This window comes from Ranitomeya variabilis, chromosome 1, assembly GCF_051348905.1.
Source record: "Ranitomeya variabilis isolate aRanVar5 chromosome 1, aRanVar5.hap1, whole genome shotgun sequence".
In the NCBI taxonomy this organism is placed as follows: Eukaryota; Metazoa; Chordata; class Amphibia; order Anura; family Dendrobatidae; genus Ranitomeya; species Ranitomeya variabilis.
Genome location: NC_135232.1, coordinates 1,142,395,795 through 1,142,420,800, shown reverse-complemented (window position 1 = coordinate 1,142,420,800; position 25,006 = coordinate 1,142,395,795). Strand labels below are relative to the sequence as shown.

At 40.7% G+C, this 25,006-nt stretch overlaps 1 protein-coding gene across 1 annotated transcript in view; it reads left to right on the top strand.

Moving 5' to 3' along the window:
• The window catches only part of LOC143800810 (extracellular calcium-sensing receptor-like), a 102,381-nt gene that overhangs the window by 44,292 nt on the left and 33,083 nt on the right, over window positions 1-25,006 (top strand). The window contains exons 2-4 of the mRNA XM_077281213.1: window positions 433-724; window positions 4,874-5,665; window positions 16,999-17,244. Of these exons, the coding sequence (XP_077137328.1) occupies window positions 433-724; window positions 4,874-5,665; window positions 16,999-17,244 (1,330 nt within the window). The remainder of the gene's footprint in view (window positions 1-432; window positions 725-4,873; window positions 5,666-16,998; window positions 17,245-25,006) is intronic.

Genomic DNA, 25,006 nt, shown 5'->3' with positions numbered 1-25,006 from the left:
ATAGCAAACCTTTAAAATTAAAATTCCTAGAATTTCATAAATGCAATTTTGTTTCAATAAATTATTAATTTTTGCGTAAATTGTTAATCATTTTTGGGCTGGATGAATTGATGCATCATCAGCATAATATATGTTCCATGCTTGGTCAAGCTTTTGCAAAGATTTGGATAATGCCCACATTTTTAATATGGAGATCCCTCTTTGTTTCTTCTAGATTCAATACTTCCCTTAGTGCATAAGAAATACATTAAATATTATTAACAAATCCTAATGCATGTAATGGTCGATGAACTGTTTCATGGTGAATATGATGCAATGTTTATATATTAAAAATACACTAAAATGCTCCATTGTAATTGATATTGAAAAATGTGAAATTATTAAATATATTTTACTTGAAAATTGATGATTAAATTCCATTATTTTCTGCAGGGCCGACTTTAGAGCATACAGACATCTCTTGACATTCATTTTTGCCATTGATGATATTAACAGTAATCGGGCCATTCTTCCAAACATCACCCTGGGATATCATCTGTATGATTCCTGCGGCAATGTGAATAAAGTTCTGAAGGACGTTCTGCAGATCATGTCCGGACACTCAGTAACAGCTCCTAATTATTCATGTATGGACCATGATAATGTAGCTGGTTATATTGGAGACCAAGGATCTGCCACCACCCTACCAATGGCTCAGTTATTGGGTATGTATGGATATACACAGGTACGTTCTGATAAGAAAGCTCCGTGGAAAGCATAACTGGATAGTGCAGATCCAAAAGCATCTATATGACTTGGATGTCGCTTAATGCGCTGGTTCTTTTTCGATAGGACACGTGCAGTTTGAAAACTCATAATTCAGTTTTCCTGTTTGAGAGGTCGAGTGGCAGAGTCACATTGGAGAGACATTTAAAAATGGATTTGCATAACCTTGTAATACAATTGTTGAACAAATAATGAAAGAAACACTTTAATTTTTATTCACACTGATATTTAACGTAAAGGGAACCTGTTAGGTGATTCGGACACTGTCTTTCCTTATACACAAACATCCAAGATGTGTAGCACATGGTGACTTTTTCAAGTATGTTATCTATGTTATCTAGCACTTCATAGTTATGCAAACTTGGTGTGCCCAAAATAAGGCCGACGTCTACCCTCATCCGCTTAGGCCTCTTTCACATTTCCGTTGGTACGGGTCCGTCGCAATGCGTCGGGCTGACATACCAACGGACGTTGTGAAATTTCTGCACGACGTGGGCAGCGGATGCAGTTTTTCGATGCATCCGCTGCCCATTCTCCAGTCCGGGGAGGAGGGGGAGGAGTTTCGGACGCACATGCGCGGTCGAAAATGGCAGACGCGACGCACAAAAAAACATTAAATTGAACTATTTTTGTGACGATGGTCCGCCCAAAACACGACGGATCCGTCGCACGACGGACACGATGTGTGGCCATCCCTTGCGATCCGTCGCTAATACAAGTTTATGGGCAAAAAACGCATCCTGCAAACACATTTGCAGGATCCGTTTTTTGCCCTAAAGGACGGATTGCGACGGATTCAAAAAGACGGAAGTGTGAATGAGGCCTTAGAAGGTGGAAAATCAGAGAGAAACCATGACACTTGCATTCAATCAAGTGGGCCAATATGTGAACAGAGAGGCACATAAAATAATTACACCAGAAATATGTAATAAAACATTGGCAGCCATTAATAATGTCAACAATTAGAAATATATAGCACTCACCAAATGGAAAAAATAAATGTATTATCGAATCTAAAGACAAACACAAAATAGCAAAAGTGAGCGTATCTCTTTGGTCACGATGGTGGATTGTACATGCAAATGTAATGTAGTGCGCAAAGATCCTGTGGAAGGCTATAATATGATGAGTGAAAATAACCCCACATATATCGCTTTCTCAGGAGTAGAGTGAGTTTGTACTTGATATATAATTAACAGAGTGAAGACGATATGATCCAGGATCATGTGATGTCAACGTCCATAAGCATGAAGAGTGCATGCGTGAAGAAATTTACAAATAAAGTTACTTGAAATTATGAGATGAACGAGCGCAAACAACCCAGATCAATAAACTTATGTCAAATTCATAATATGCGCATGCCTGAACATACTGTGAGCATGATAAACCAAATGGAGTAGGTTAAAAAAACAGAATGCGCCTGTGCAAACAGACCAAAGAGGCATCAAATACGTGATTTATGCATTTGTAAATACACAATGGATGAAACCAACTAATCACTGTGCCTGAGCAAATTGCCTCCAAGCGGCAAGCCCTCAAGATACAGGCTAAAGATATAGGAAAGAACTGAATGCGCATGCACAAGAGATTCAGTGGCGACAAGAGAACATGCGTAGGAAACATCCACAAAGATAATGATGTAAAAATATATATGGAGCACGCGCAAAGTCATGGAGCATATAATAGAAGAACAAACCTTCGGTACATTGGCATAAAAGCATATTTCAGCAAGACAATGGTCCCAAACACAGCCAAGGAAACTCTCGGTTGATTTCAGAGAAAGAAAATAAAGGTGCTAGCATGACCCAGCCAATCACCTGACCTGAATCCAAAAGAAAATTTATGAAGGAACTGAAGCTCAGAGTTCATGGAAGGAGACCACAGAACCTTCCGGATTTGATGAGTGTTTGTGTGGAAGAAAGGGACAAAATCACACCTGAGCAATGCACGCGACTAGTTTCTCCATGCAGGACGGTTATTGAAATTGTCATCACCAACAAAAACTTTTGTATGAAGTACTAAATACATTTCAGTAAGTGTGTTCAATACTTTTCCAGTTTAATGTCTCATTATTACACATAACTTAATATATTTACACCCATGGTTTAATTTATTTTGCCTGTGTGGATTAGATGGGTTGTTTCCAATATCTAGTGATAATTTCATGTCAATAGCTCCTTTAGAAATATATTTTCTTAGAAAATTGGTGGTTTTTAATTTTTTTTTTACCCCTGTATACACTGTGCACATGTGCACATTTTCCCTAAATAAAAAAGACCTTCAGTTAACATCTGCATTTTGTGTTCACTTGTGTTATCTTTGTCAAATATTTGAATTTGTTTGAAATATTAAGTGTGACAAACCTGAAAAAGATTAAAAAATCATGAAGGGGGCAAACACTTTTTCACCCCACTGTAAACCCATTTTGGTGGAGCTGCCCAAAACTGGCATCTAAAAGTTGTAATATTTTATGCATCTCTTGCAACCTTCCCAAGGTTTATTGGTGTAAACATTTTGATGATTTGGGGTCTAAATATATTACATTTTTTTAGATGCATAGCAAATTGTGTAAATCTTGTATGCATGAACCACAGTGTGCTGACTCAAATTGTACATGTATTTTGGACATCTGCCCTATATTACTTGTGTATTAATTTAATACTCAACCTGTGCAGTTCTTTTCTTTTTCATTTTTTTTGTTGTAGCACACCAAGAGAGATTGGCCAAGCAAATAGAGAACAGTTTTCCACACTGTTAGTAGGAAAAAATTTGGGAGGTATGCGTTAAAAGTAACTTCTTCGGATCTAACATATTTTCAAGGGCATTTGGAGACCTTTGCGCTACTTGACATTCAATTCTCATGGAATTTCATTGTTGGGTTGAATAATGCGAATCATATTCCTACTTATTTTGTGGTAATTTACCCATATCTAAATCCTCCAAAGAAAAGCAGATAGCACTCACAGGTCGTTTGTAGAAATTCCGCTCTTCATTTGTAGTAAAAAAGCATGTTGGCTGGGGGAGTGAGAACGGGAGTGGGCAGAAGCTTGACGACGGCCTTTTCGCGCCTGCTAGTGCTTCCACAGGTCAATACTCATATCTCGTCACAACAAGCAATTGCAGACAAGTCAACTTAAACCTACATAATACACTCACCGGCCACTTTATTAGGTACACCATGCTAGTAACGGGTTGGACCCCCTTTTGCCTTCAGAACTGCCTCAATTCTTCGTGGCATAGATTCAACAAGCTGCTGGAAGCATTCCTCAGAGATTTTGGTCCATATTGACATGATGGCATCACACAGTTGCCGCAGATTTGTCGGCTGCACATCCCAAAGATGCTCCATACAAGGCAGGATGGATCCATGCTTTCATGTTGTTTACGCCAAATTCTGACCCTACCATCCGAATGTCGCAGCAGAAATCGAGACTCATCAGACCAAGCAACGTTTTTCCAATCTTCTACTGTCCAATTTCGATGAGCTTGTACAAATTGTAGCCTCAGTTTCCTGTTCTTAGCTGAAAGGAGTGGTACCCGGTGTGGTCTTCTGCTGCTGTAGCCCATCTGCCTCAAAGTTCGACGCACTGTGCGTTCAGAGATGCTCTTAGGCCTACCTTGGTTGTAACGGGTGGCGATTTGAGTCACTGTTGCCTTTCTATCAGCTCGAACCAGTCTGACCATTCTCCTCTGACCTCTGGCATCAACAAGGCATTTCCGCCCACAGAACTGCCGCTCACTGGATTTTTTTTCTTTTTCGGACCATTCTCTGTAAACCCTAGAGATGGTTGTGCGTGAAAATCCCAGTAGATCAGCAGTTTCTGAAATACTCAGACCAGCCCTTCTGGCACCAACAACCATGCCACATTCAAAGGCACTCAAATCACCTTTCTTCCCCATACTGATGCTCGGTTTGAACTGCAGGAGATTGTCTTGACCATGTCTACATGCCTAAATGCACTGAGTTGCCGCCATGTGATTGGCTGATTAGAAATTAAGTGTTAACAAGAAGTTGGACAGGTGTACATAATAAAGTGGCCGGTGAGTGTATGTTTATGGAAATAATACTTTTTTTTCAAGATACTTTCTTCTCTTTTTAAATTTTCAGGTTAGTTACGGAGCAAGAGACTCTATACTCAGTGATAGAAGATTGTATCCACACTTCTTTCGAACAGTCCAGGATAATGAGATACAATTTGTGGCTTTAGTGAAGTTTTTGATATATTTTAATTGGAACATGGTTTGTATTTTTGCTACAAATGATGATGTTGGAGAACGAGAGCTTCGCTTTCTTAGCACAGAGCTGAGAAAATCTGGAATATGTATTGAAGAAATATTTTTTCTCACACATATAGAAATCTTACACTCATCTGTGATAAAGAATTTAAAAGCAGAAGTGATTCTACTTTGTGGCACAAGTAATGGCCAGGTTCAGACTATTTTATCCCATTCATCAGAAATGATCAAAAACAAAACTTTTATCTTTTCAATATCTTGGTCACAAGACTCCATTTATTTGTTTGGACATTGGATTAACTGTAGCCTTGTATTTAGTCCTGTTAAGTACAGTTTAAATGGGTTGCAGGAAATGGTTTTAGGTCTTCATCCATCCACACGACCACATGATCCAGTTCTAGAAGATCTTTGGATAACCTCACTACATTGTGTATCAGGAAATAATCTTAAGAATTCTCTTTTACGGCGTACTATTTCTTATCCCCTTCATAATTGCACTGGTGAAGAACGTTTTACAAATGACAGCCATTATTTTATTGATGGAGTGCCATACAGAGTGTACACAGCTGTACTAATTATGGCTCAAGCACTGGATGACATGTATAAAATGTTACAAATGAGTAGAATAAAGAAGGAAGAAAAGCTTAACATATATAGAAAAAAGGTAAGAAATTAAAAATTCTTAAAAAACTGACAATTTGACAAAAATTAAGTAAAAAACAAAACTTCTTAATAAAAAACCTTTTAACGAGATGCATTGTACCAGCAGTTGCATAGTACTGAAACCAATAGTACGAAAACCCTAACAGCCTTATGAATATTTCTGAGCAAATAATTTGAAATTGCAATGAAGTTTGACCTGCAACAAGGTCTATGTTGTTATTTATGTTTTTATCACAGTTTTACAGTTTTGTGATTCTTTCTCAATAAAAGGCTTTTTTGCTTTGTAAAATTTTGTTTATTTTTGTTATCTTGCTTCAATCTCTATGGGAGTGTTTTTCCTTGTCATATTGCTAAGCTGTATTTCCATTAAATGGGTATTAAACTATTTTAGTTATTTTAGTTATAATGAAAATAAGCAAGATTGCAATTGATTTTTTGCGATTCTCCAGTTGTAAAAGCTTTTATCTTACATAGTGTACTGCTTGTTTTTAAGCACAGTACAGTGGCTCAGTAGGTACAGGAGAGGATTACAGTGAAGAGTACAAATGTTTTGAACTTTTGAACTTCAGGCTCCATATTTTACCCTCCATTTCTGCTTTGATGGTGAGACTACCATCTTTTTTAGACAATCAGCTTGGCTATCGCAAACATAAATTTGACTTGAAACTATTTAGCATATGATTAGCTTTGCAGATTCTTGTCATATCACTGCATTATTATTGTTTCCTTCTGGTGGTGGAAATATATTTTTCTTGCTGAATATTACAAAATGCAGTCTGCTCTCACACTCTCTAATAGCTCAGTGTATTATTAGGTTGATTCCCAAGTGAAAGGTCATAGGTTCAAATGGAGGAGCAGCCATGAAGAATATTTCCCAAGAAAAGAGAAACATCATCATCCAACTTATTGATAGTGCTTTCTTGGGCAAGAATATTGCCAAAATGCATCATGTCCATGCCATGAGAGTCGGAAGAATATTAACCCTAGAACGCGTACCTGGGGCCTCGCAGGCCTGCTAGGTTACTTGTTTTCTATTATCTGTAAAACTACATTAGTTAGAATTTTGAAACTCAAGGTAATCCTCAGGTATATAGTTGTTAGTAATATCCAGTTGTTCATATATTTTTATGTTCTAGGCATCTCGTATAGCAATGCTTTTTTTGTGACTACCCCAGATTCACGTACCTGGGGCCTTTGAGGCCTGCTTTGGTTTACATGTACTCCTCAGTCTTTTTGTCTGTACTGTTGTTGGGGAAGAACTTATGACTCAGTCTTTATGACTATTGGTCGATGGCTGTTGCTGGGAAGAGTGTAGATTCTGCCTGACATGGTAATGTGATCCTGGAAGGGAGTTTCCCCTCACAAAGTAACGTGATTATAATGTCAGTACAGGTCCTTTAGTCCTAAATCCTAGTTGCTGGAGAGACTTTGGAGGAAGAAGTCAGCTTTCTTTGGTCTGTAACAAAGAACCTTTCTGAGCTCCAAAACCAGAGGCTTCTACTGCACTTACAAGAAAGGGATCTGTTGAAGGTAAGAGTAGGGGGGCTGTACTTTACCCTAAGCACACAAACACTAACAAAGTCTTAGCACACACAATGTATAGTGCACAAGCCTGATTGTAATCTTTATTTTTTACTTTTCATTTTAGTTTACTCACATCTAAGATTACAATGGCACAGTCTACATCAAGGGGATTGACTGTCCAAGAAATCGAGGCGATTATTTTCAATAGTGATGAAGACAGTGACATTTCTTTGTCGGATGAAGAGTATATTCCACCAGCTAATGTATCAACTTCATCGTCCAGCGATTCCTCAGATGATGAAGAAGTAATGGATCCAGCAGAATGTGCAAGTAGAACATCTAAAACAAATGTTTTTTGGAACAGTACTGCTGTGGCTCATGCACGCACCCCATCACATAACATTATTAGAGTTCCTCAAGGAGCTGTCGGAATTTCCCAATTCATGTCCAAAAAAGATGTTTTCAGTAAATTTGTTTCAGATGATATTGCAGATGAGGGTAGTTTTGTGTACGAATGTGTAAGGTAAACGTATTGCTTCGGAAAAAAAAAAAACGTGGAAAAATTTAACTAAAGAGGAACTATATGCCTATATTGGCCTTACTCTTCTGGCAGGGTCGACTAAATCATATGATGTGCCAATCAGAGAGTTATTTCTGAACCCATTTGCAGATCCACATTACAAAGCCACTATGTCCATAGATAGATTTGAGGCTATTCGGAGATGCATTCGTTTTGATGAAAAGAGAACTCGGCCTGTGAGGTTGGCAACCGATAAATTAGCGCCTATTAGCTATATATGGAATCTTTTTATCAAGAACTGTTACAAACTTTACAATTCTAGTGAATATGTGACAGTGGACGAACAACTTCTTGCCTTTAGGGGACGTTGCAAATTTATCCAATATATGCCCAGTAAGCCAGCTAAATACGGCATAAAAATTTTCTGGATGTGCGATTCAGCAACTTATTATGGGATGAATGGCATGATTTACTGTGGAAAAGAAGCTGACGCTCCAGTCAAGAAAGATCTATGTTCCAACATAGTGAAAACACTAGCTTTACCAATTTTCCATTCTGGAAAAAATATCACTATGGATAATTATTTTACTAATTAAGAACTGGCCAATTTTTTGCTCCAGAATCAACTAACACTTGTTGGTACAATGAGACCAAACCGCCGCGAAATTCCACCAATAATGAAGCACAATGCACAGCGACCAATCTACGAGAGTGTATTCGGTTTCTGCAATGAGGCAACAATGGTGTCCTATAAAGCCAAGAAAGAAAAATCTGTGATATTACTGAGCACAATGCATCACGATGAAAGTATTGACACCAATGACAGGAAACAAAAACCTAAAATTATACTTCATTATAATAAGACAAAAGGAGGTGTCGACAAGATGGACGAAATGATTACTGAATATTCGTGTAAAAGGCAGACTAAACGTTGGCCTGTTGCCCTTTTTTCTAATATCCTTGATGTGTCATCCCTCAATAGCTATATTGTTTATTGTCAAACTAATCCAGAATTCCATGCCAACAGGAAGGACAATAGACGTATATTTTTGACAGAACTTTGTTATGAACTTTTGATGCCTACTATGCTAGAGAGAAGCATCACAAAATGCTTATCAAGGCAAATTACAGAGGCAATGATCCGATGTGGAATATGCTTTCAGGAACAGCCAGAGCAAAGAGAAAAAAAAAGAAAGCGCTGCTATATTTGTCCAGCAAAGAAAGAAAGAAAATCGGAGCGTTTCTGTTCTACTTGCGGACAAAATGTATGCAGGGAACATTCTGAAGAAAAAATAATATGCAAGAATTGTCGGGGGAATATGTAAAGTGGAAAATAAATATTCCTGCACCAAGTTTGCTACAGACTTTATGTAAAAACTTTTTATAAGAAAAAATGTATCCATCATAAAAAATTGTACTGAGTGAATATATTGGGCGTGCCCGTTTAGTTACATTTTTGTTGTTTTATGTACATAATTTTTTTTGGGAATTATACACATCTTAGGCTATGTTCCAAGTAGCGCTGGGGTTCACCAGAATGGGATCCATAATGGATCTGACCTCCTGGTAACTCCAGCTAAGGCTGATGGAATGCCGGGATTCCACCAGCCTTAGCTGAGGTCACCAGGAGGTCAGATCCATTACGGATCCCCTCCTGGTGGACCCCAGCGCTAGTGGGAATGCATCCTTACTTTGCAAATTTAAAATAAACTTTGAAAAGTATTTTTATTTGAGTTATTCCATGTTATTTGCACACAGGCCTAAAAGGCCCCAGGTACGTGAATATGGGGTAGTCACAAAAAAAGCGTTGCTATACGAAATGCCTATAACATAAAAATATACGAACAACTGGAAATTACTAACAACTATATAGCTGAGGAATACCTAGAGTTTCAAAATTGTAACTAAAGTAGTTTTACAGAAAATAATAAAAAAGTAACCTGACAGGCCTGCGAGGCCCCAGGTACGCGTTCTACCAGCCTTAGCCGGGGTCACCAGGAGGTCAGATCCATTACGAAATCCCGTCCAGGCGGACCCCAGAGCTAGTGGGAATGCATGCTTACTTTCAAATAACTTTGAAAAAAAATTTTTTTTGAGTTATTCCATGTTATTTGAAAACAGGCCTCAAAGGCCCCAGGTACGTAAAAGTGTAGATTTCTATGGTCACGCATTCTAGGGTTAAATGAAGTCCGTCTATTGATAAGCCAAAAGGTGGACATCCAGGAAAAATATTCTAGTCAACCAGTTGGCTTATCCCAAGATGATTGTCTATAAAATGATGGCAGTCTCAAGTTCAAAGCAGAAGTGGGTAATGAGATATGGAGCCTGAAATTCAAAAGTTCAAAACATTGTTATTCATTTGCTCTGCACTGTAACTCCCAAGATCTCAGCAACCTCCCTCCAGGCAATTCATTTATATTAATCAGTTAACTGCTTACTTCCCTACTTCCATCTCTCAGCTCTCTACAGGACTCTTATCATTCCTACAAGATCACAATACCTCAACACTCAGTATTGGCAGTTTAAAGAGCAGTTAATCTTGTCAATGCATTTTTCTTCCTGACCTGTATGCTTGCATAAATGCACTTTTTCTCATTATGCAAATATAGTGATCAAGAAAAAGCACCAAAAGAACACTAATGTATTAAATAAGTATGAAACTTTTGGATCAGAACAAGTCACTCAAGGAGGAGCCCTCTGCTTCCAAGAAACCAGAGAAAAGGGAAACTGCAGAGCTGAGTTTTGCTAAGGAGATAATTTGAGAATGATACTTTTAAGATTGACTTTTTGTAAAGCATTTCACTTTAAACATTTCATCTTTGCCTCTAGCACAGTTCTTTTTAATTAAAAAAAAAACAGCAAAGGTGCTAATTTAAGGAAATGTCCTCAATGCTTCTCTTTCAATTTCATACTATATGGCGGTATTAGCGAATTCTGTTAGTTCACAAATTCGCTAGAATAACAATATGCTGTGCCCTGGTAACCTCACAGAGGAACCAAACAGAGCAAAACTGTAGACATGCAGTTAGAATAGCAGACAAACAACTCCTCACCAGAGGTGCTGGTATTCTACGGGCTTATTTCAGCCAAGTCCCTGAATCCAAACATGCAAACTCCTCACCGGAGGTGCCAGTATTCTAGGGGCTTATTTCAGCCAAACCCTGACCACATACAAGCATGACCACACTGGCGCTGAGCTCTTTAACATTGGTCTGATACTAGCGCATGGCCGTGCTGCCATGTGAATCTTTTATAGTTTTAGCACTCAAGGACCTTCCTATTGGTTCAACAGGATCCGATTCAGGACCTGCACATGTGACCCCCGACCTCCAATGGGAAGTCATCCCGTGGGCATGCCCAGTATGAGAAAAGCAGGACTTAGTCCCAGAAAGATCTGCTCGCTGCTGATCAGCGCTGGCTACAAAGGCAGAGCCTGGATGAACAGTAGTAACCAGTCGCCCAGTATCAGCCTGAGTCAGACGCTGGGACCGACGTCTCCGTTGAGCAGGCTCCACTGCAGCTGGAGAAGAATGGGAGATCGCAGCGGAGATGATTCGAGATTCCCCCTGTGCAGAGGCGGGAACTCTACACCTAACACCTTTTCATTTAAAGATTTTTCTGTATTTTCATGACTATGAAAATTGTACATTCACTCTGAAGGCATCAAAACTATGAATTAACAAATGTGAAATTATATACTTACCAAAAAAGTGTGAAACAACAGAAACTATGTCTTATATTCTAGGTTTTTCATAGTAGCCACCTTTTGCTTTCATGACTGCTTTGCACACTCTTGGCATTCTCTTGATCAGCTTCAAGAATAGTCTTCCAACAATCTTGAAGTAGTTCCCAGAGATGCTTAGCACTTGTTGGCCCTTTTGCCTTCACTCTGCGGTCCAGCTCACCCCAAACCATCTAGATTGGGTTCAGGTCTGGTGACTGTGGAGGCCAGGTCATCTGGCGTAGCACCCCATCACTCTCCTTCTTGGTCAAATAGCCCTTACACAGCCTGGAGATGTGTTTGGGGTCATTGTCCTGTTGAAAAATAAATGATGGTGCAACTAAACGCAAACAGGATGGAACAGCATGCCGCTGCAAGATGCTGTGGTAGCCATGCTGGTTCAGTATGCCTTCAATTTTTAATAAATCCCCAACAGTGTCACCAGCAAAGCACCCCCACACCATCACACCTCCTCCTCCTCCATGCTTCACGGTGGGAACCAGGCATGTAGAGTCCATCCATTCACCTTTTCTGTGTCGCACAAAGACACGGTGGTTGGAACCAAAGATCTCAAATTTGAACTCATCAGACCAAAGCACAGAATTCTACTGGTTTAATGTCCATTCCTTGTGTTCTTTAGCCCAAACAAGTCTCTTCTGCTTGTTGCCTGTCCTTAGCAGTGGTTTCCTAGCAGCTATTTTACCATGAAGGCCTGCTGCACAAAGTCTCCTCTCAACAGTTGTTGTAGAGATTTGTTTGCTGCTAGAACTCTGTGTGGCATTGACCTGGTCTCTAATCTGAGCTGATGTTAACCTGCGATTTCAGAGGCTGGTGACTTGGATAAACTTATCCTCAGAAGCAGAGGTGACTCTTGGTCTTCCTTTCCTGGGGCGGTCCTCATGTGAGCCAGTTTCTTTCTAGTGCTTGATGGTTTTTGCTACTGCACTTGGGGACTTCCCAACTTTTCAGACTGACTGACCTTAATTTCTTAAAGTAATGATCGCCATTCATTTTTCTTTCCTTAGCTGCTTTTTTATTGCCATAATACTAATTCTAACAGTCTATTCAGTAGCACTATCAGCTGTGTATCCACCAGACTTCTGCACAACACAACTGATGGTCCCAACCCCATTTATAAGGCAAGAAATCCCACTTATTAAACCTGATAGGGCACACCTGTGAAGTGAAAACCATTCCCGGTCACTACCTCTTGAAGTTCATCAAGAGAATGCCAAGAGTGTGCAAAGCAGTCATCAAAGCAAAAGGTGGCTACTTTGAAGAACCTAGATTATAAGACATATTTTCAGTGGTTTCACACTTTTTTGTTAAGTATATAATTCCACATGTGTTAATTCATAACTGTGATGCCTTCAGTGTGAATGTACAATTTTAAATACAGAAAAATGTTATGTTTTTGTTATGACAGTAGATAGGATTTTGATGCTGTATGAAGAGCTGGTGAAAGTGTTTGAAGAAGGAAGGTGGCGTCACAGTGTTTGGTGACTACTGTTCTTGTTTTAGAGAAAAAAAACATACAGAGTAGATTTATAGATAGGGTGGAAGTGTTTTCTTTTCGCATACAAGAAAAAACTGCTATCGCCGGGTAATTTTTACTGCATTAAGGGAGCGTACGTTTCATTGTTGGTGACGTTCGCTTTTCTTTTGTATAAAAACAATTATTTGCATAGAGTTAATTTTTAGCTAGTGCATTAGGGGACTGAATGTTGCATTGTTGGTGATGACCAGTTTTCTTTTGTAAAAAAAAGAATTATTTACTTCAAGTAAAGTTTTAGGTAATGCATTAGGTAAGTGTACATTGCATTGTTTATGACGTCACTTTTTTTTTGTAAAAAAAAAATTATTTGCATTGGGTAAATTTATTGGAAGGTCATTAGTGTAGTGAACGTCTGTAATTTTTTTTATACAATATTATTTTTTTACATTTTATTTCTCTTTTCATTTTTTCCTCTTAGTGTTTCTTTTACATTTTTTATCTCTACTTTTTTCTGTTTTCTACAATAATATATAATATAATTTTATAATATGTATAGTACCCTATACACAAGACCCACACATTACATGGGTAAAAGCATCACTTACACACACGTCCCCAGGGTATTGAAAAATAAAATAAAAATGGCCCATTCGTCAAGACGCTCAGCACCAGTGGAGGCATACGCTTTCCTTGCCTCCGACATGGATTCAGCAAGTGAGAAAGATCCAACATTCATCTTTTTTCCACCTCCTCCTTTTTCTTCTCATCTAATGAGGAAGGACCCCCAGCAAGCCTTAGGACTCAGGCAACTCCTGCAGCAATCGATCCCATATGAACTGAACCCCCCGGAAATAAGCAGCCCATCTTTCTGGATTTCATAGACAGCTCAGCAATCCAGTTTGACACCACTGGGCTCACTGAAATTGACTTCTTCAAATTTTTTCTCAGTGAGGAAATAAATCTTATGGTGGTTCAGACAAACTTGTATGTCCATCAATTTTTCTCCCAAAATTCCATGTCATCATATGCCAGATGGACCCCTGTAAGTGCAGCAGAGATGATGACATTTTTAGGAATTGTGCTGCATATGGGCATAATCAGGAAGCCAGAGCCTTGGCAATACTGGAGTACTGATATACTCTACAGTACACAGACATTCCTCATGGTCAATGCAAGGACACAATTTGAAGTGATCCAAAAACTTTTGCATTATAATGATAAAGTGCAGTGTCCTCCCCTAGACGATCTAAACTTTGATTGTCTAAACAAAATTTGGCCAGTGGTTGAACACTTCAGCAGAAAATTTGCCGAGGAGTACAACCCCCAAAGGGACATCATTATAGATGAATTTTAGGAAGGCTAAAATTCTGACAATTCCTGCACAGTAAGAGGGACAGGTATGGATTTAAACTGCACTATCTGTGCAAGAGTACCTCAGAGTACACCCACAGATTTAGGGTCTAACTTGGATTACAATTGGTACATGGAGTGTAAATCTTTCTGATCAGGTCCTCAAACCATAGAGTACAATGTGAAAAGCTAAAGTATGGAACAAAAAATTGGCCATGCACATTGTAAAGATGGCACTGTAGAATGCTTTTGTGCTGTTTTGATCTCTAGGCAATACAGGAACCTTCCTTCAGTTTCAGGAGGCAGTCATGAAGGCCCTAATGTTTGGCACTCAGGAAGGTGAGGGTCCCAGTACTTCTGAAACTGATAATGCCTGCATTGACCCATGTCAACATTTCCCAGGACTGGTTCCCCAAGTAGCAAAGAAAGGATGATCACAAAAATGGTGAAGAGTATGCCCCAAGAGGGGAATCCAAAAAGACACAACTTTCCATTGTGAAATCTGACCTGAGAAACCTGGTGTTTGCATTAAGGATTGCTTCAAAGTGTATCACATGTCCACAAATTAATAAAAATTGTTTTTACCCTGTTGACAAAACAAACTTTTATAATCTGGGGCTAAAAGATAATTTTTGTGGAAAAAAAGGGATTTTCTTATTTTCATGGCTCTATGTTATAAACTTCTGTGAAACACCTGGTGGTTCAAAGTGTTCACAATACAGCTAGATAAGTTCCTTTAAGAGTCTAGTTTCCAATATGTGGTCACTTGTGCAGGTTTTCCACTGTTTAGGCACATTAGGGGCTCTTCAAACACGACATGGCGTCTGCTTTAAAATCCAGACAATTTTGCATTTAAAAAGTCAAAAGGTGAACCTTCTGTTCTGAGCCCTGCCATAAGCGCAAACAGTGGTTTTTCCCCACAGCAACATAGTTCGCACACAGCAGAAGCGCTAATCCTTCCAACTGGCTAATAGCGCACAACCGTGGCGATGAACCGTCGCACTATTGTTCTGGTGAAGGTCCTAGTATGGACCAAAAACGTTAAACAATGTTTTAGTGTTTGAATGCACAATAAATGTACACACTGTTCTTCACAATTTTGAGTGCCAAGTTTTTCTGAATATTTTTTTGTAATATAACTGTTTGATTTAAGGGCATAGGAATTCAAAGTTCAAAAATTGTTAAATTTTCAAAATTTTCTCCAAATTTCTGATTTTTTTACAAATAAACACAAGTCCTATCGAAGAAATCTTATCACTATCATAATGTACAATATGTCATGAGTAAACAGTCTCAAAATCAGTGTGATCCATTGAAGCATTCCAGATTTATTACCTTGAAAAGTGACAGTCATCAGAATTTAAAAAATGGCCTGGTCAGAAAGGTGAAAACAGTCCTCGAGGTGAAGAAGTTAAGTGAATGGGAGAACTGCAAGTTCATGACAAACTATCGAACATGCAGTTATTCGGTTTAAAAAATATTAAAACTTAGGGACAATCATTGCAATGTGCAAATATATAAAGGGACACTGCAAAGATCTTTCTAACGATATCTTAACACATAGGCCCGCAACAATGAAAAAGGAGCACATTCTACATCTAGAGAGGAAAGAAGGTGTTAGGGTTGGTGGAACGCACTAAATAAATTATAATAATGAAATGTGTTCGCCACCTGGGGTCCACCGAGCAGAGATGGTACACTGCAGCTAAGAGGACAATGGCGAGACTTGCAGCGAGTGTAACAGACTGGCACTGAGTTAACATTACTCAGTGGAGTAGTACGTGGCTGTGCCGATCGCATACAGCAATGGAAAGATTCTCTGCCGCAGAGCTGTGATATAGGCACACAGAGTGATTAGACGCCAAACACGAGCCCTGTTGACTTCATAGGTGTTTGCTATCTCACTGAGGCAAGGGAACCGGTAGTGGACACAGACACTCACAGAACTCCTCTCCGGAGGGGCCGGAATTCTAAAGGCACTAGCACCTGCCCTGAATTAAACCACACAATCTCCTCTCCGGAGAACCCGGAATTCAAAAGGCACTGAGCCTGCCCTGAGCACATACAGCAGAGTCCACACTAACGATAGGTTCCTCATACACACAAAACATAAATAATCTTAGCGCATCGACGGGCACGCCAAATATCCTTTTATAGTTTCTGTCAATCTGACAAGACCTTGCTCACTGGCCAATCCGAAGCTGGACCAGGACCTGAGCCTGTGACTGGCGACCACCAACGAGAAGTCGACCCACGAGCATGCTCAGTAAAATGAAATCTGGACTTAGTCTCAGGAGTGACTACACGCTGCTGAGTATTGCCAGTTACTATAGCTGAACCTGGAAAGGCAGCAGTATGTGAAGCTGTGAATTATCCCTTTTTCTAAATATTAGGCAATTGGAACCTGTCTCGTGGTTTTTTTTGTCATCTTCTGGTTCAACATTTTAGGTTATAGTATGAACGCAATGAACTTATATTTGTTTTCAACATTTAAAAATGTGAAATTATGTAATTTACTGCTTCCAATCCAATCCTCCAATTGCCTCCTCTTCCTCCTTCATTTCCTAAGGCATCAATGCATTTCTTTAATACTTCTAGTCTTGTAGTAAAACAGACTTCTGAGTTTTTAATCACTGTATCATAGAATATAACTAGAGTTTTTATGTTTACTCTAGAGAACTTGTACAAAAACATTGCTAAATTATTATTGTATTCATGTTGTAGTTGAGACATTACATGAAGTTATTATGTATCAATGATTCAAAAGCAGAAAAAGTATGCTTTAATCATAAAGGTCAAATACCTGAAACATTAGAGATTCTTAATTTTATAACTGAACAACATCTTAATACTTCAAGAGTGGACAAACTAAAAGGACTCACAGCAACTGTTGGCACATTTGATGGATCACTTCCACCAGCTCAGCAACTGAATATTTCATCTTTAGATATAATTTGGATGAATAATAAGGTAAGTCACAAAGATATTATACAAGTCAATATCAAAACACAAATTTATAAATTGCTACAGTAAATATATATATATATATATATATATATATATATATATATATATATATATATATATATCTTTCAACTGTGTTATCCAGCAGATAAAAAATAAAAATTAAGATTTGAGAGTCTTCAGTGGTTGATTCCAGTAAAGGGCTGAAAAGAAAGTAATTATTGCAGCTTTCGAGAATTCTCTGGTCTCTTCATCTGGCTCAGATTGACACAAAATCTTAAGAACCTCATATTCATACACAAGAGGATATAGAATAAGTCATGAGACAAATGACGTGAAGCAGAACTTTTAATATGTGGAGATGAGGAAAGAAGTTGTTGCAGAAAATATTGGCAAAGTTCATAGATAAGGAGTGTGAAAGATGTCTTGTCCTGTGACTGAGGTCTGGTCCAGAGTTCTGATGCCCCTAAATGGTCTGGGGAGCACATTCCCTAATTGATGTAAAAATACATAAATCCGTGTGACATATTTATTACTATTATTCTAAATGTGTCAAAGTTCATCATAAGATTGTACTCCCAAAATCTTCTGTTTCTCTGAGATTTGAAGTTGCCTTTCCATGCTAGCAATTTCAAATCCATGATGCTGCGATCAGAGCTACAAAATTTGCTTAGCCACGGGCAAATATATTATTTTTTTTAATTCTGCGGCAATGAAAATTCATCCTTGGTCTAAGCTTTTGTTGTATCGTCCTTATGTAGAGACCGCAGGTAAAGAAGGATGCAGGGACAAATGGGAGCCAGAAAGCAAACAGTGTTTTTAACTTTTCTTTTAACTTCCAACCAAAAAGATAACAACGGTTTTCCACGCAGGGAACTTGAGTACAAGTCTACAATATCACAGTAAATCCTAACTACTATATAGGAGGCCTGAGCTATACCCGTAGAACGCGGCAGCGCCTCACTAGTACCTCCCCTACTAAGGTAAAGTCAACAACGTTCACTTATCGGTGCTGTTTCAGCGATGTAGTCCCGGTGGTGAGGCTCCGTCAGCGACGTAGTCCTAGTGGTGAGGGAAGGCGGTGTCCTCCGACGTCGAGCCCAGGAGTAGATTCGAGTCCAGAATGTCTTTTGCGGTGCTGCGTTACCTCCCGCAGGCGGACGTTGATCCGGGGTAACCGTTTCCACGTCCAGAGAAGAGTCTTTTTGAGAAGAGTTAGCAGAATTATCAGTATCAGTCACAGCTAAGAAAAACCCGGGAGGGTCCGGAGCACTGTGTGGCAAGATGCTCCCGGGGAGCGCGGTAATACTGTCCCTGAGCTGATCAGCACTACCCCTCTGCCTGGGGGGTCGCTGACGACGAATGCGCCTCTTTTGGGGGGCTCTGGTGATTGCCCGCAGTGTCTGTTGCACGTTTTCCCCCTGCTTCCAGCAAGTCTCACTGCAGCCTGCACACACACGACAACTGCGCTGCAGTTTCCTCTCCTCAGAGATTTCCCGCGCTTCTCTGTCCCTGCTTTCGCGCGTTTTGCTTTTTATCCTCTCCTCTCCCTGAGTCACTCTGCCTCCTGTCACATGAGCCTGGCTTCCCATGCGCCCCTCAAGTCCGTCCCCCGGAACCCCGACTCCCGGCAACAATGGTTCCACCCGTCTGCACAGCTCACCAGGTCCCTGTCCCCTACACTTACATGCAAACCTCCAGTTGGATATTTGGTACATGTGAACTTGGAATCTTTATCTTGTCTATTGTCATTATAATTGGACAAGCTTTACATTTTTTTCTGGTTGCAGAGAAACTTTTCTGTTGATGGAAAGGGCAGGCAACTTCTGAAAATGATGCTTCTTAGATTTAGGAGCTTCATAAAACACAGGGATGAAAATATAGATTTTAATTGCGTATTTTTTAGTAACAGAGGTTTTAATTTCATGCTGCTCCCCTTAACACCTCCAGTTTTGCATTGTATGTGACTACTGGAGGCACCAGGCTGCTTTCTTCCTTGGTTTTGCAAAGTAGGAGATTATTCCTTGATATTCTGGTGGCTCTTGCTGTTAGGTTGAACAATCAATAAAATGTTCACTTCAGTTGCCTACTCCTGGCCTAATGGATATTGATCAGGTGCGCACCAAAAGAAATACACCACACAGTCGGATGTAAACTCTCCTTGATCAATCTATGGCTCAGCTCCAAGGTCCTATATTCAGTCAGAACACAAGTTTATATATATCCTGTAAGGGGGCTCGGTTAGCTCTAAAATGGGAGTGATCGGATGTATTCCATTGGTTAGTGGGTTGGGCAATGAACAAGTCCATAGGTGGATCCATGAGGTCATCAGGGTGGGTTGGTCCATGAGGTCATCAGGGTGGGCGTCACTGTGGGTGGATCCATGAGGTCATCAGGGTGGGCGTCATCTTGGATACCAGCACATGGCATGCTGATACAGGAAATGGCAGCCATCTTTAGTGTCTCACTTTGATCTGGGAAAACTTATGTAAGGTTAAACAGTACATGTTAAGGGTTGCTTCTCTCAATCTCTTATGTCTTATGTCTTGAGGTTAATTAAGTATTTGATCTTATGGCTCTCCTCAACAGTCCCCCCTAAATACTTTATTAACCACCTTTTTTTTATCTTGATCCCACCGTGGTTCCCTAACCTACCAGTGTTGAGTGTCACTATGACATCAGAGGCTTCATGACAATATGTATGCTATTGAAACCAGAGAATGTGTGACCAATTATGGGTATACTGAGGAGGTATATCGGAGCGCGTTACCCATGTCCTCGGGACTTTCCTACCTGCTGGATCTATTACTCTCCAATCTCCCATCACCATGGTTACATAAAATACACATGTCACTCAGCCTGATATAACACACTGACCGTCTCGCCCGGGAGGGGGAATTGGAGTTTTCACCAGTTTGAGACAAGTTTTCCCTTGTGGAAAACCTCCCTTTGTAGCTGGACTTTGGCAAGCAGGTCAGATCCTACTCTGTCCCTAACTGTCTAACAAGTTTACAATGTGAGAGATGGATCCAGGAGGCGCTCAGCAACCCTGACCGAAGTAGGAGTAGTCAGGAGCACTTAGTAGGGACCCTCAAATCTCGACTCCAGGGATATCTTTCTGATGAACTTCTTTACCAGCACGTAGTCACAGGTTGGAGAGCATGGGTACCTTCACTGGTATCTGGATCTGGAATGAATGATAAAACTTGTACATGTGTTAATGACAGTTCTTTAGTGAGGACAATTACATAATTTACAGGAGTATCACTTCCTAAGGCTAGCTGTTGTGGAAAATATTGACCCAACCTTGAAGGCCCTCCCCAAAAAGAATCTCGTATGGTGTGAGTTTAGTGGGACCCCTTGGAGTGTTTCTGACTGAGTATAAGGCAATGGGCAAAATGTCTGTCCAAGGAAGTCTGAACTCCTGACTGGCTTTCAGTATTTTATTTTTCAAGGTGCCATTCGATCTTTCTACTTTCCCACTGCTCTGGGGGTGATATGGAGTATGTAAACCCAAATCAGCTCCCATCAATGTCCATAGTTCCTTAGTCAGTGCTGCAATGAACGCAGGTCCTTGGTCACTCTCAATTACCTCTGGGACCCCATATCTGCATACTACTTCAGTCATCAGTCTCTTAGCAGTCACTCTGGCAGTCATGTTGGTTACTGGATAGGCTTCTGGCCATCCTGAGAACATGTCAGTCACTACCAGTACATACTCTTACTTCCCTACTTTTGGCATTTGAATGTGATCAATCTGAATTCTCTGAAAGGGATAGAGTGGTTTAGCCAAATGGTTCTGAGTAACTTTCTGAGGAGGTGCTGGATTACATGTTGCACACACAAGGCAGGACTTGCAATATTTTTGGGTGACAGTAGAGATTCCAGGTGCCGTATAAGTCTTCAAAATCAGGTCATTCATCTGATTCTTGCCTCTGTGGGTGATACTGTGCTCCCATTCTGTCACCAAGGGGTACATATTATGGGGTAGACAGAGCTTTTTGTTCACCCTCCAGACTCCATCTTCATCCTTTTTAGCTCCTCCTTCTTGCCATGACTTCTTTTCATCATCTGATGTCTTGTCTTGATGTAGATGGATAATTCTCATAAGAGAGCCTTTAGTCCCTTCTTCAGTGTCTCGTGACATGTACACCGCTGCTTTCTCTTTCCCAAATGGATCCACAGCATAAGTTTTTGCTGTTTTGTCAGCAAAAAAGTTCCCCCTTGCTTCTGGAGAATCCAATCTCCCGTGAGCTTTTATCTTGATCACTGCAACCTCCAAAGGTAGATCTAGAGCGGCCACAAGTTCTTGTATGGTAGCAGCATGTTTTACAGAAGTTCCACTGGACGTTAGGTATCCTCTGGCTGCCCAGATACTGCTGAAGTCATGAGCCACTCCGAAAGCGTATCTTGAATCCGTGTAGATGTTGACCACCTTCTCCGTCGCTTCCTGACAAGCCAACATCAAAGCTTTAAGTTCCGCTTCTTGTGCAGACATGTGCGGTGGTAGCGATCCAGCTGAGATGACCTGGTCATGTGTAACCATGGCATATCCCATATGGAACCTTCCTGTTTCATCTGCAAATCTGGAACCATCAGTGTAGAACGTCAGGTCAGCATGTGGGAGTGGGTCTTCAGACACGTTTTTCTTGGAGGCTGCTTCTTCCTGCATTTGTTCAAGACAGTCATGATCCTCCTCTGAGTGTGTAGAAGCATCTTCTCCTAGAGCATCAGTATCATCATCCACATCCCCCCTGGAAAGAGGAAGCAGCATGGACAGTTTGAGGATGCTGCAGCGGACAAGAGTGACATTATCCGGAACCAAGAGAGAACATTGGAGTCCCATATGATGCTGCAACAACAGATGTTTAGGTTGCAAGAATAGCAATTATGTCGTGTGGAGCCATTGAGAGAACTGGATGTCCTCAGATGATATTAGAATTTGAGATTCCAAAAGCTGGTGCAGACTGTATGGCCTGTTTAAGAGCGTAGAAAGCTTCCACGGATTTGGTACATAGTGGAAACGCTGATGTCTTGAGGTCATCGTACAATGGCTGCATCAGCTTGGAGGCATCTGGAATCCATTGGTGACAATATGTGATAGGTCAGCCAACTCATCCGAGGCCCATTTCTTAGGTTCTTGGCAGAACTCAACACCACAGTCCCATGTCTTGTCACTGGCAAGTGAGGCATCATTGAATACGATATCCATAACATGCCAATATGCATCGCCTGCTTTAAGATTTGCCAGGGAATTGAGATCTTGCCACATGGCTGGGTAATTCCTTTGGATTTGAAGCATGCTTCTGTAGAAAGGCATCGGATGTTTTTCTGGATCTGGAACTTGGTTCAACAGAGTAGCAGCTTGCTGGGGTGTAAACTTGACGTAGAGGGTGGGCTCCTCAGACATGAGCATTGGCACTGTTGGTGGTGACACCTGAGGCAGGAGTAGAGATGGCACTGGGAGTACAGAAGTAATCACATTTGTATGAGGAGCAGGAGGAGTTAACAGTCCTGGAATGAGGGGCTCTATTTGGGCAGCTCCAGTATCATGCTGTGGGGTCCAGGTGACGCAGGCAGTCTTAAAAGCTTTAACAGTCCTGTCCTCATTACTAATTAACCTGACTTTAGAGAGGCAGCAAATGCTTGGGGGGCTACACTTGTTTATTATAATTCCAAAGATTTCCCTTGTACAAGCATGAACAGGGAAACCGAAAATGCCAACACCAATAGCGGGAATTGTCAAGGTCTCAATCTGCTCACTAATATTCGCATACTCTAAAATGCGAGTTATTGCTGCACGAAGTTGTTGAGCACTAACGTCTGGATGAATAGGGTCAAAAGTAGGGGTCACAGCATGTATGATCATTCTACACAGAAGAATGCCAGCTTTAGTAACCTCTATGTCCCCAACAGCTATTTGACCACGTGACTCAACAATTATTTGACTGTCAGCTTGAATACTAGCCCCTCCTGCTTCCACTATAGCTCTAGCTACACCTCCATTGTGCTCTAAGGAAAATTGGCAGCATTAACAATAGTGTCTGTCTCCATTGTTGTTATGTCACCCTTTCCCACCACTAACAAGGGTCCCTCAGGAAGTTCTTTTTCAAAAATAGGTTGCCAACATTCCCTCCCCTTTGTGCTTCCTGTGCTATTGGTATCCCCCTCCCAGATTGAGCCCCCCTTGATACAGTTGCCACCGTCCAATACAGGTGTGCGCTTGGCTGTGAGAGAACCTGTGAGGTACCAGGGATAGGGTTAGGTAGACTGTGGGAGAGTGCTGTTGTAGTGGAAGCATTGGGAGGAGAGGTCATTGCTTGGAGCATCTCGTGTGGGTGTGCAGCTAAATTGGTAGTGGAAGTGACAGTAGAAAGGGTCGGTGCCGGGGACGATCCAGGTGGGAGATTTGCTGGATTCACGACAGGAGTGATGGGGGAAAGGGTCGGTGCCCCATTGGAAACCACTGAGGTGGGAAACGTGGGTAAAGCCTGTTCACTTTCCGAAGAAATATATTATTGGCCATTAGTGGTCATTACTGGGTAACAAGGATTTGGTGATGTGGTGTGTAGCCTTAGACTAAGATGTTCACCACCAGGAGCAGCACATTTGCCATCCACAAAATGGCTGCCGCCAGAATTACTTTTGCCATCCACAAAATGGCTGCTATTAGAATTAGCATTTGCCATCCACAAAATGGCTGCTATTAGAATTAGCATTTGCCATACACAAAATGGCCACCGTCAAAATTACATTTGCCATCCACAAAATGACTACTGCCGGCATTAACACATTTGCCATCCACAAAATGGCTACCACCAGCATTAGCACATTTGCCATCCACAAAATGGCTACCGCCAGCATTAACACATTTGCCATCCACAAAATGGCTGCTGCCATCATTAACACATTTGCCATCCACAAAATGGCTGCTGCCAGCATTAACACATTTGCCATCAACAAAATGGCTGCTATTAGAATTAGCACATGGCCCATCCACAAAATGGCTGCTGCCATCAGAATAAGCACTTTTGCCATCCACAAAATGGCTGCTGCCACCATTAACACATTTGCCAACCACAAAATGGCTGCTAATACAATTAACACATTTGCCATCAACAAAATGGCTGCTATTAGAATTATCACATGGCCCATCCACAAAATAGCTGCTGCTATCAGAATAAGCACTTTTGCCATCCACAAGATGGCTGCTATTACAATTAACACATTTGCCATCAACAAAATGGCTGCTAGTAGAATTAGCACATGGCCCATCCACAAAATGGCTACTACCATCAGAATAAGCACATGGCCCTGGGCCACCATTATACGGTGGTGGCCGCTCACAGGATATATTTTTGTAATACACATAACTCAAAACTCTGTCCTTTTTATTCCTTTCCTCTTCTACCCAATTTTCTCTATACAAACTTTCAGAGACTCTTTCTCCTGCCCTAGCAGTAGACAACAATCCATTATCTTCTAGGATACCTTTTTTTTCCCCAAGACAATCTTCCACTCCAGGGGCTGTAACATCCCCCCTTCTGGCATTCCACACAACTTCATAAGCTTTTTACATTGTTTAACATGACTCTTCCCTTCACGATTCGCATGAGTCTAACTTGCCATCTGAATTTGGCTTAGTGCCAATACGGCAGAACTGCATTAATTTCTCCATCTTTCTATAGATATACAGTATATATATATCTATCAAGATAACAAATGCCAAACAAACAATAAGACGGGGGAGATGACTCAAACCTGAGAT